The sequence below is a fragment of the Morone saxatilis genome, unplaced genomic scaffold, assembly GCF_004916995.1.
Source record: "Morone saxatilis isolate NCDOM2014 unplaced genomic scaffold, NCSU_SB_2.0 Contig5, whole genome shotgun sequence".
NCBI lineage: Eukaryota > Metazoa > Chordata > Actinopteri > Moronidae > Morone > Morone saxatilis.
In genome coordinates, this window is record NW_023340095.1 from 25,815,074 (window position 1) to 25,827,885 (window position 12,812).

The 12,812-nt window shown below is 41.3% G+C and overlaps 1 protein-coding gene and 1 long non-coding RNA gene across 2 annotated transcripts; both read left to right on the forward strand.

Moving 5' to 3' along the window:
• Positions 1 to 204: 204 nt before the first annotated feature.
• Positions 205 to 3,145, forward strand: mmadhcb (metabolism of cobalamin associated Db; the record flags this gene model as incomplete). The annotated part of the gene is given in 4 exon segments (XM_035676696.1): positions 205 to 313; positions 569 to 699; positions 1,156 to 1,242; positions 2,704 to 3,145. Coding segments are annotated over 4 exon segments (522 nt in total), but the record flags the coding sequence as incomplete, so codon positions are not given.
• A 3,854-nt stretch (positions 3,146 to 6,999) lies between these two features.
• LOC118339607 lies at positions 7,000 to 8,297 on the forward strand. The gene is made up of 3 exons (XR_004797317.1): positions 7,000 to 7,119; positions 7,900 to 8,021; positions 8,186 to 8,297. It is a non-coding gene; the product is annotated as an uncharacterized LOC118339607 (long non-coding RNA).
• Positions 8,298 to 12,812: the final 4,515 nt, after the last annotated feature.

Here is a 12,812-nt window from a genome sequence, read left to right on the forward strand (position 1 = left end):
TGTATGTATATATGTGTATATATATGTGTATATGTATGTAATCACAGTGACACCAAGCAGTTTTTTCTGCATTATATACTAGAAAAAAAGTTTTGCATGCAATATGCTAATATTGGCCAATCAATATATAGATTGGGCTGTAGGTGAAACTATGCTGCCATATGCTAACAGGATTGCTTTTCTGTGTGTGTGCGTGTGTGTCAGGAGAAAGTTGATCCAGCCTCCTCTCAGAATGTCAATACAGCTGAACACTACTTTGACAACTCCACCGTGGAGTGTGCTATACAGTCCTGCCCTGAACTACTAAAAAAAGGTACACCACTTATCTTGCACTCCTCAAAGACTTATCTATAACACCTATTTCCATTTTCTTTATTGTGACTAGTTCTAAGAAACACTGCAGGCTACGAAAAGCTTTTTTTTTTCATGTGGTTAGTTAACAAGTTTTGCGAATGTGCTACTGTATCAGTGAAGTGTCTCCTAAGTGTTGCTTATATTGCAAATGACAAACTTTGTTTCTGTCTGTCTTTTCTGTACTGTGTATGTCTTATAATAATGTGATGAACAGATTTTCAGTCCATGTTTCCTGAGGCTCCATCTTCTGGTATGATGGTGGTCACAGTTACCCAAAAGACCCAGAATGATATGATGTCATGGTCTGCTGATGTGGAACAGGAGAGAGAAAAGATGCTTGACAAGGTGAGCTACTGTCTGGAGTTTGTTAAAATATCTGGTATAGCTGGTATAATATAAAATCGGCTTCAGTCTTGGACTACAAGGACCATTGAGTCCAAGTCACAGCTAACACTTTCATGCCTGCAACCAACGCCAAAGTCTCCATGTACAAAGAAAATTAAGTCGGCATCAACAACTTCATTGACATATAAGTTGTTATTGGAGAAAACTGGCCTTTTTTCACTGCCTTGTTTGATATTAGCTTAGCATTTTTACTAGCGTTAGCCGCAGGACTGTCAACTCATACATTGACATTGAGACTCCAGCAATTAAAACTTTACACAGGTTCTCACACCACATGTCCATTTTCCTAAACCATGAGAAACACATTTATGACTTGTAACAGCAGGAAGAGTATATAGAGTGCACAGACAAACAAGAGTCAGCAACTCATCTCTCCCTCTCCATTCCTCTGTGCAGTTTGTTGATGGCGCGAAGGAGATCTGCTACTCCCTGCAGAGAGAAGGATTCTGGGCTGACTTTATTGATCCGTCCTCAGGCCTTGCGGTAAGATACTACAGTCATTCAGTATTCTAAGAATAACAGTTGATTTTTTGGGCATCCCTTAACAAATAAAATATTGTGGGGATTGATTTATTAATTGAAGGGACCTCTCTAGGATATGGGGCATAACAAACAATATTTTGAATAAAACATTTTATTTTAGCAGCCTGCACAATCTTTTTTGAAACATCCCCAAAAAGTCCTGCCAACTTTCTGCGTGCACAAGTGCATGTTGATTCAATTCAATTCACTTTTATTTATCTGTATAGCGCCAATTCATAACANNACTTTTCAAATAGAGCAGGTCGAGACCAAACAGTTCCCACCATGAGCAAGCACTTGGCGATGGCGGCAAGGAAAAACTTCCTAGATCTCCCAGATCCACCTTAATGTGAGGGTGGTATGAATGCATCCAAAGTCCTAGGAAAGATGTGAAGAGATGCTTATTGACTCCAGGGGCTTCACAAACTACTTATCAAAAATAATGGCCACCCACCAGACTAACTCCGATGTAAGAGTTATGTTTCCATGGTAATGATCAGTGACAGTGACAGACTGACCAGTGGAACTAAAGGACACAAACAAGGAAAACATAGCTCATAATTTAAACATTAATTGTCCTTAACAGTGTTGTGGAGTGAGTAATGAAAAGGGAAGAAAGCTGAAGAGTTAGTCTTCGCTAGTATCTTAGTAGCTTGATACTATTGTGCTGTCGTACACTACAGTGGTAGTATAGGGTTTCACAGTGTGTGGAAAAACCATGTTGTTAGTTCTAGGTCTCCGGTAGAGCAAGCCAGATTATTTGACTAGGTGAAGTTGCACTGTAAAAGCAATGGGGACATGGCCTTGGACTGTCTCCTCCTGTTAAAGGGTAACTTTTTTCAATCAGAACTTTATTTGTCCATGTTTTTCTGTCAAAGTGACTAATGGGGACAACAATTTTTGACTCTGGGCAATTGTGCACCATCAATGTATGGCCACTACACCTTTGCAGCTGAAGACAGACAGGAAAAGGGTAACGAGAAAGAGGGGATGACACACAGCAGAGGGCCACAGGTCGGACTCGAACACAATGCCGCTGCAGCAAGTACTGCGGTGGCTGTGGAGGTAGAGTGGTCATCGTCCACTAATCAGAAGGTTGGTGGGAGAGGGCTGCATTGGGATTGGGAAATGCAAATCTTGCGGGAGCAGGCGGTTTTGACTTTGTTTCGGGCTGAAGCAGGTGCCCAGAAAAAAACAAAAAACTTGTGGCTGGAAGACTAGAAAGGAGCTATAACATATATGTTGTAAGTTGTATTTGTTCTTTAAATTGTGTTACACTGATACATTTAAAGCTGCTTTGAAAATGTCATTTTTTTGTAAGAATTTTGTAACTTTAGTTGTGTTTAAAACCACTGCTGTTTTTCTTGTGATGGATGTGATTAGCTTTTTAACCATATGATAAATGCGTGTGTTGATCCCCAGTTTTTTGGCTCATACACCAACAACACACTGTTTGAGACAGATGACAGGTACCGTCACCTGGGCTTTCAGATTGAGGACCTGGGCTGCTGCAGAGTGATCCGGCACTCTTTGTGGGGGACACGTGCTTTTGTGGGGACTATATTTACCAACGCACCAACCAGCAGCCTTGTCATGAAGAAGTTGCAGGGGAGCTAAATACAAGCTCAGAGACACTGGGTTGGCATTAAAACTGTTAACATATATGATTTGGTGATGATATTTTTGCCTGAAGTTTCATCATTTTAACAAAGTTTTGTAAGAGCATCAACTGACTCATCCTGCTTTTACTTTTGCAACATATATGTATAAATATTAGTTGATATTGATATATGTATATTTATAGATTCCAAACCAACACGCTGAAATGCATTACAATAAAGTGTTTCTTGACTCAACTAAAAAACACAAGGCCTTCTTGATTTAATTTTTTTACTTTAAAAATGTTCACTGAAATAATTAAAGTGGTTTAGTATTTGTGAGCAAAATATATGCCTGAAATATAAATATATCCCTGATATTTATAACTCAATTTCATGAATGAACACAACAACAAGAATTCTGATTTTTTTATTCATCCTATTTTTTGGAAGATTGGGACCTTTTGATTTGAAGTTAATTTTAATGACTATATACTGCTGGGTAGCAAGGTAACAAGAATGTCACCTTATATGTGTTGTACTTTAACATGCGACTGCAAATGCAACAAAAGCCCTGCGAACAATAATTCACACAAAAGATGTAGAGATGACAGAAATAAACACTGAGCAGAATACAGACAGTTCATTCAGGTAACTCAGGCAAAGGCTGCACTAAAGCAGCAAACATTGGAGGGAGAGACAAGACGGATTACAGGGAGAGTATTTTATTGTGTCAAATAAAAACATTCAGGAATAGCTTCGATGCAGGCTTCTTTTGTTTTTGATGCATTGCAGAGCTGTTTAACTGTCAAGCATATACGTTGGATTGATTTTAGGAAGTGTGCACTTTGCACCTGTATTATCTATGATCTATAGTGTTACACACTGGGCCTTTAAGTGCTGTTTGAAAGTGGACACTTACTTGGGGTGACAATGTAACCTTTTTGTTCCTACAGTTGGATGTTTGAGCTGCACTGCACAGTGCACTGCACACAGTCTAGAATAATATATGTGCAGAGCCTGACACTAAAGATGTTTTCACATTCATGTGCTGAATGTCCAAAGTTTCTGTGTGCTCATTGAAAATCTGGTTTTAGTGGACGGGCCTAAGAGCATGATTTGTGACATCTGAAATTTTGAAAATCTACACTGTTTACACTGCCTACTTGAGCAACGCATGAAAGCCGACACATTGCCGGTGTAAACACCACTCGTGTGCCAGATGCAGCTGTTCAGTGCCGCAGCCGCCGATATATTTAGTGTTGTCAGGAAAGGATGAGAGAGAGGGGATGACATATAGGTAAAGGCCACAGGTCGTATTGAAACTCATGGCTGCTGCTACATCAAGGACTTAGCCTTGGTACATGAGACATAAATTCTACCAGGTGAGCTATCTGGGTGCCCTGAGTTTTTCAGTCATCATTTGTACAGAACATTAACTTTTTTTTAGGTGCAGGGCTATTTCCTCCACTACACCCGTTTGGTATGTGGTTGGCTTGATATACCACAGTCAAGTCAAGTTTATTAAATTTGCTAAATCCCCAAATACTGATATTGGGTGATCCTCAACAGCTCACTCAAAAATAAAGTCTGAATACTGACATTTATAAGTTTAATTTGTCACCTCTGCAGTACGACTCAAAAACTGGGATGTAGTTTGAAATTGGAAGCTAATGACTTTAATCAGCACGTCATGTTAATGTTCATGGTGTTTTGTTAGCCATTATCATTCATTTAAATAATTGACTGTTAATGAAAGAATGAAGACATTCCCATGGAAGGAGATTGCTTAATCCTTCTTTGTTTACCTCAGAGAAGACAAGGATGGTGACCCCAGTCAAAGTCAAGAATAGAAACAGAAGCCAATAGAGCTGTGAGAACAGTGTCAGCTGACTACACACATTAAAAAAGGGTTTATTTATTGCTCTCAAATTTAACTTTTTATTTGTGTTACTTTTCCTTTCAAAAGTTACACAGATTGGCCAAAAATGTTTTTTTTATATTTCTGTTAAGACAGGTGCCCCCCTAAACTCTTTTTTTCTGTTTTACCCTCTTCAGGCAAGTTCTGTCCAATCTTTTTTTTGACACACAGAAAACATAATGTCATGAAATTTGATGTCAAAATCTGGTTGTAATGAAAATCAATCAGTCACAAAAACAGTAACAAACCCACAGGCTGAAGAGTCACAACCTCTTGTTAAGTGCGACCTTTGTACCTCAGCACAACAAATTTCAATTTCAATCAATTTTTGTGGAGGATTAATTTATGTTCACTAATCTTTTATCAAGATTTTCAATTCAATTTTATTTGTATAGCGCCAAATTCATAACAGAAGTTATCTCAGGACACTTTTCAAATAGAGCAGGTCTAGACCGAACTCCTTATAACATTTACAGAGACCCAACAGTACCACCAATGAGCAAGACTTGGAGACGGGGCAAGGAAAAACTGCCTTTTAAGAGGTAGAAACCTAGGACAGATCCTTCGGCTCTAGGTGGGTGATCGTCTGCCTTGACCAGTTGGGGTGAGAGAGAGAGACAGACAGACAGACAGACAGGTGCACAGCAACAACAGTAACAACTACACTAATAGTAGTGACTGATGATGATGAACATGAAGAAGATGACGACGACAACAGCAACAGTGAGGGACAATGAGCAGTGATTATAGTAATAATAGTAACTGTAGTAATAATAATATTAATAATAATAACAATATCAGTGATTTTAGCAATGGTAGTCAAGCAGGACCATGGCAGGAGGCTCCACCAGGATCCATGAGAACCTGCGAGACGAGAAAGCACAAGAACTCCGGGGAAGAAGTGAAGTTAGTTAAGTTAGAGTTGTGAAACATGCATTAATGGCAGAATGAGTGCAGAAAGAGAGAGAGAGGATGAGAGGAGCTCAGTGCGATAGTCTAGGCCTACTTCTTAAGCCTACTCTTAAAGTGGGAGAGGGTGTCTGCCTCCCGAACCAAAACTGGAAGCTGGTTCCACAGGAGAGGAGCTTGGTAACTAAAGGCTCTGGCTAATTGATAGCGCTTCACCTTCCGCACCAGTTCCAGCTCCTTCCCCCCCTGTATTTTTACTGTATTTTGTAATTTGGTCTCTTTCTACTGAGGCTACTAAGATTAGCTGAAATGTAATTTAAAATAAGCATTTTAAGAGTAAGCGCCTTCCATCCCCTGTCCAGAATTATATTAGGAAAAGAAGTGTGGATCAGGATTAAGCTACGCCTTTTACACAAAAATTGCTGTTCAGGATTTAACAACAGTCAACAATATTAAGAAAACATTTGATGGCAAGTGAGATGTATTACCTTACTTACCATTCTGAGCACACTGCTAAGACACCAACACGGGTTTACTAGGTCATACAGTAAGAAGCATGGGCCAGAGTTGTGTAAACCTTAATAGGTCTCAGCTCATATTGGAAGCTAATGTCTCTGAATGTTGAAAGGGCTGAGACATATGCAAATAGCATTTTTCTTGTTTGCATCAATGTGAATGTAGATTTTTGTATGAGCATCAGCATACAGATGCCAGGGTTGACACATTAATCCAAATCGCTCATTTTACACAAAGTTCCTGTAGTTAATGTGTTCATTGTTTGGGTTAATTGTATAGTTTATCAGTTGTTCTCTACTGTTATTGTTATACACTGAATATAATATGAAATAAATATCCATAAAATATGTCTCTATAGTCAATGATAGAAAAGGGGTCCCTTAAGGAAAACCTTTGGGAACCAGTGCTCTATGATAGTAAGTTCAAGTTCCAGCCCTGTAATTTTGGTTCTTATCGACCCCATATACAGCATTCGCTGTGGACATCAGTAGGACAAAATGTCCCTAAATTGTGCCTTGTCCCTAAAGCTTTGCCCATTTCAAATAGCAGCAGAGCACAGTGTAACCTACTCAAGGAAGTGCTCGCACCAAAACACACAAACACACACGCACAGTCGCTTACTTCAATCTCCTTTTTAATCATGAAACATTCACTTTGTGGTCATAGAGCCCTCTAACAATGGGGCAGTTTTAACCTGCAGGACAGGAAGAGGTAAGTAGGAAACAGGAAGTAGACAGTCACTGTGCTGACACACCCGTGGCCTGGCTCTGTGTCTGTGATCTCTCTCTCTCTCTCTCTCACAGGGATATTCTACACAGCAGCCATTGTGGGTCCAGCAGCAGGCTACCTGCTGGGCGGATACTTCCTCAACATCTACACTGAGATCCACCTGACGTGAGTCTTGTTTGAGTGGAAGAATGGACTAGAACAGACTAAAGTGAAACAAACTAGAATTACTTTTAATAATTGTTATAATAAAACACCTGGTGACGTTTATTACACGCCTGGTGGCATTTGATAATGATCTCCACCTTGTGGTTTTCAGCCAGTAGCTAAGTTTACAAGAATTTTGCCAGATTTGAAGATTGGTGGCAAGCTAAGATAAACAGTTGGACTACAATACAGACAGATTGTTTGTAACAGTTTGCTGTTAGCTTAACAATCGCACTGCAGACAAAGCAGACAGAAATATTGCTTGCTTACCTTTTACTGGAGTTTATTTCACACTTATCTGCTGTGCGTGTGTGAATGTATACCAGCTGTTGTGTTTTGTTGTATGTATAGTCGTCGGCAAAGCATTTGCTGCAAGTATAACATGTCCACACATGTGCTTTCAGTTCCCTTTTGTCATAGGAAAGTGAAAAATAATTTGTGTACTCTCCATGATTTGGATCCACTCCAAAATTGTATGGTTTTAAACTTTGCCTGTGCTAGACCCTTCCATCAAGTGTCAAACAAAGAAACCCACAAACGGCACCAAAAACATAACCTTCTTGGTCGGAAGCAATAAGGCAGACTTATAACAGAATACAACAGACTAGCATTATAGACTATGTAAGACTAATGTAGTAGAATAGACATTTCACACTATGGAGTAGTGGACTAGCATGTAGAGGTTAATATCAGTAAATGTCAAGTGATTCATACAATGTGTGTGTGTGTGTGTTGTCACAGCACAGAGATGACACCAGAGAACCCTCTGTGGGTCGGGGCTTGGTGGATCGGCTTCCTAGCAGGAGGAGCAGCAGCTCTACTGATAGCATTCCCCATCCTAGGCTACCCACGGCAGCTACCAGGTACCACTTCTGTCCACTGTGCATGTACACACATACTCTTTCTCACACCAGGATGGAAGAAAAGAAATTAAAAAACCATTCTCATATACATTTTTTGATTTTTGGAAATTGGTATAGGAATGGCAAAAGTCTCTCCCTTACTGTTCTTCTTCCTCTTCCTGCAGGCTCTCAGGAGTATGTGGCCATGCGGGTCTCTGAGGCCCACCAGCTTAAGGACGGAAGCCACACAACAGCCTCAGACCCTCAGTTTGGCAAATCGGTCAAAGACATGCCAAGGTAATGCACTTACTTCCATAATCGCATTATTATAGACTAGCATCTAGTGATCTGATGAGAGCCCTGGATTAGTAGTAATAATTAATAAGGTGATTTAACTGGTTCCCAATCTTCCCCTACTAGGGGTTGCAATTCATTTCTGTGAAGAAAACTGAATTACATTTTCACTGACACTAACTGGATTTCCATGTGATATCTTAGCTAACCAGAGCTGATCTCTTATCAGCGTGAGAAAAAGTTTTGGAAATGCGAGGACGAGTGCCGGATACAAATTCCCCTCTAAAAATAAATGACTATTTAGTAGTCCCTTTAGTAGTAGTGGCTCTATTTCTGACACACAACACTGACAAAGGCATATAGCATATAACCTATCATGACTTTGTGGTTTGGTGGATGTGTTTTCTATCATGGATATAGAAATATAGATACCCTAGTAGTCGCCATATTGCGGAAGTCAGATCATCTTGTGTTCAACACAAATTACAAAAAAATCTAATGTAACTCACTTAATTCTGACCTGACCTGATGAAATTTGGTTTGTTGAGAAAATGAACGTGATACTGGTTACTTCTAATGAGCTCGATATTCTATCCTTCTAAATAGCCAAAACTTCCACATGCAGGCTGCAACATCACAAGCAACATCAATGTAAATGATTTGCAATTTTAGAAAATGGAAACCAAGATTATCATCAAAAATGTGTCCTTTCAGTATATTTATACAGAAAAACTGATGTTTGAAAATTTTAATCCTGCTAATAGTCCCAATTTTTACTAAATGTAACTGTAATCGGATTTTTTTTTTTTAAATCTGTAACTGTGATGGAATACAATTACCTTTTTTTGTATCTTGATTACGCAACTCAGTTACATGTAACTTGTTTATATACTAACAAATGCACTGTTGAGTTAAAAATCTGATAATAAAAAACTACTAAAATAACAAAGTTTATAAAGAAAGCAAAAAAATTATATTGAAAATAGAGTCATCAGAAAGCAGCGAAAGGAAAAGACGGCAGAACTTAATTAAATTTTTTTTATCAGTGTTTAGCAGCATACATATTAATTTGGCTTGCTTGATTTATAGTTGTACTTCATAGCTTTGTTGTGAGTTGACAGAGTTAGATAGATAGAAATACTTTATTTATCCCCAAAGGGAAATTATAATGTTATAGCAGTCTTATTGCAGTGGGGAGGAACGATTTTCTATATCGTTCCTTAGAGCAGGATGAATGAGTCTGTTGCTGAAGCTTGGCCCTAAAAATAACCCATGATTCAGGGTGCCCAGAGTTTGTGGCAGGTCTCTAAAAAACTGGATGAATATGCATTTCATTTTGTCTATCTTCGAGAATCAGTGATTAAGGGGGTAGAAACTACCAGTCTGGAGTATGATGCGAAAACTTGCGAATGCATGCTATTGTTGCCATTCCACCATCGCAAACTTTGCAAGGCCAAATGCGGAAACAGTATAAAAACTTAGCCTTCCCTTTAATTGAAATGCGATGTTGTTATCAATGTAGAAAACTGCAATGAATTCCAAGAAATTCCCAGCTTTATTTCTGTCTTCTGAGCACGATATCTGCTAACACATTTTCTTAAGTAAGTTTGGAGCAAATGCGTCGCCATATGGGAGTTGCGTATGATATGAATATATTTTACTAGTCTTTAAGCTGAATTAAAGCTGAATAGACGTTGCCCCGTAAAATGGCTAAATGGACCTGTATCTTGTATAGCCCCGCCTTTCTTGTCTTCCGACCACTCAAAAGGCGCTTTTACACTACAGTTAACACATTTGCCCTTTACACACATTCACTCAGTGATGGCAAAGCCCGAGGGGTGCGATGAGACAGGGGCGGGGGGAAAGGTGAGAGCGGAGGGATTGGCGGGAGGTGGGAGCGGACATGGCGGACGAGCCGGTGGATGCCCGGAGCGGAGTGCGATCGAGCCAGGAGTTCCGGGCGCGGAGGGGCTATCCTAGGCCTGCCAAATCAGATACTTCGCACATGTGCGCCAGGAGGAGCAGGCGGATCGAGACCAAGTAACGCTTCTTGACTGACCCACTTCTGCACTGACCCACAGCCCGGAGCAGGCGCGTGGGGGTAAGTGGGTGAGACGGGGGGATAATGGGTGAAGCGGGAAGGCTGTACCCAGAGGTAACGCGGGGCGGTGTAAGCGAGGGCGCGAGTGAGGCGGGGTTGGAGATTGGGTGAGGGCTGCGTGACTCGGAGATTCGGGAAGGAGGTGATGGGGGATGTTGGTGGGGGGGGATACTCGGGGGGGTGGCATTGGCGCGGTTCCCCTAAATCGCGTGTGGTTGGATGGGGGGGGCGGTGGTGGGGGGGGGCGGCGTGGGAGTATGTCGACACAGGGGGCTGCGACGAAAGAGAGAGGTGCAGGGTGGGCGGGGTGGTGGGGCTGAGTGAGTGCGTGGCGGGGGGCCTGAGGGGCGGGTGGGAGCGAGGTAGGGCGAGGGGGGAGTGGGTGGGAGGTGAATAGAACGGACGGTGGGTAGCGGTGTGGGGTGTGGTGCGAGAGTGTGGGTCTGAAGAACTGTGGTTGAACTATATCCGACTAGGACTGCCCTTAACGGCTACGAAAATTAACGTCTCACTTGTTATAGCTACCCAACAATCCGGTTTTTCGGTGATTATCCGGGCGGGGTATTTTTTGAAAGGTGTGCTTCAATTAATGGGTTCAGAACAGCACTGATAGACCTACACCAAGCTGAAATATTTCAAAAAGTTAACCAGTGTTTATTATATTATAAAACCTTATGAAAGCCATCAAAATGTAACAAAACTATCTTCAATCAAACTGTCCCTCAGCATTCTTATTAGGGGTGGCGCTAAAAAATATTGATTCATCAATGCATTGCGTAATATATTTTTGTCCGAATTCAATAATCGATTCAGTAAAATCCTCTGAATCGATTGAAGCGCCTGGCTGGCCGGAGTGGGGGCGCCGCTGCAGCAACACCTTTGTGCTGATTTGGCATTGTACGGACCCTCGACCACACAAAACAACAAACATAGCCAACCGAAGCCAGGGGGTAGCGACGAGTGTTAAACCAGTGCCTTCAACTTAAAAGCAGGCTGTAAAACACAGGAAATAGACAAAAGTAAGGTAGTGTTGTAAGCCGTGCTGCCAGCCAAGCAGTCTAAAACACTGCAATTAACAACAACAAATTTGCTCACAACCACTTTAATGCCGATCACCATGCCAGATGCTTCTTGGCCCCATGTCAACCCTCGGCTAAACCTGTGGATCAAATAAACAGACGCAACTCGACAGATCCTTTCTTGCAAACTAGCCACCAAACTCTGCCCGCGCAGCAGAAGGATAACGGGAGCTGTGGCTGTCTTCATTTATGTAAGACTACGACGCGTTACAGTGTCGGGCGGAAAAACGGCGGACGCACGTTGTCTTCACGGAAACTCGGGATTGATGCTAGGAAGGATTAATACACACGGTTTCCACCCCCCCCCCCCCCCCCCCCCCCCCGCCCCCACGCCTCCCCCCCCCCCTCCGTGGTAATCAACCGTGATAATAATGATATTTGAAATGAAAACGGGTAATTTGTTATCGCCAACATTTTTATCGTTGTTGTACCGTACACCGGTAATCGTTACATCCGTATCCTTGACAGTAGGTCATGAGACAGTGTATAACTGTGAACAAAATGAAGGTTCCTCTTGGCTCTCTCCTAGTGCTCCTTAGATGGCATTGCTATGAATCCACCAGGCTTCCGAACAAAGCAACCATATTCAGACAATTGATCGTGAGTTCTCCCTCCAGTCGTCAAATTATCAATGTTGGAATGAGAGCTCAGCAATGTACTATCTTCAAGCCACCAGCGCTAAAGCGTCTTTCTACTGCTTTCTTGGCTCTATTGGTTGTTTTCATTCAGCGCTCCGGTTAGACACAAATGCGCATTAGTAGCACTACGAGGAGCCAGATGAAAGCTGACCTATTTTGGATAATTGTTTTTTACATCTGATTGAGGATTTCCACGACATAGGGAATGAGACTCAACAATTGTCTTCTGTTTGTTGTGCTCTGATTGTTTTTTTTTTGTCCAGGCTGGTGATTCTGTACAAATAACTATTAGGAGCAGCTAGGAGGAGCCAGATTAATCACAGTTTCTGTCTCATGCACTACTGTCAGAGTAAATGACAGTTCAGAAAATATTGACAAAAAGTTACTTTTATAAAAGGTTAGCCTACTTGTAGCTTTTACAAAGAAAAAGTTACCCCCCCTCGGGTGTGTGTCGGAATAGCACAGAAACTGGTGTATCTGTGGATAATGTCCCACACTTTATCTAGCGTATTATGAGTGGTGTCCAAAATGCACGCTTAGGTCAAATGATAATTTTGGTTATAGCAACAGTCCATGATCTGGCACTATTGGGTTTTACGCAGGGGCAGGATCTAGAGGGGTGGCCAAAAGTAATGTTTGTTTTGTTTTCTTAGACATTGCTAGTATTTATAAAGTTACCTACTGCAGTTTGAATGTAATT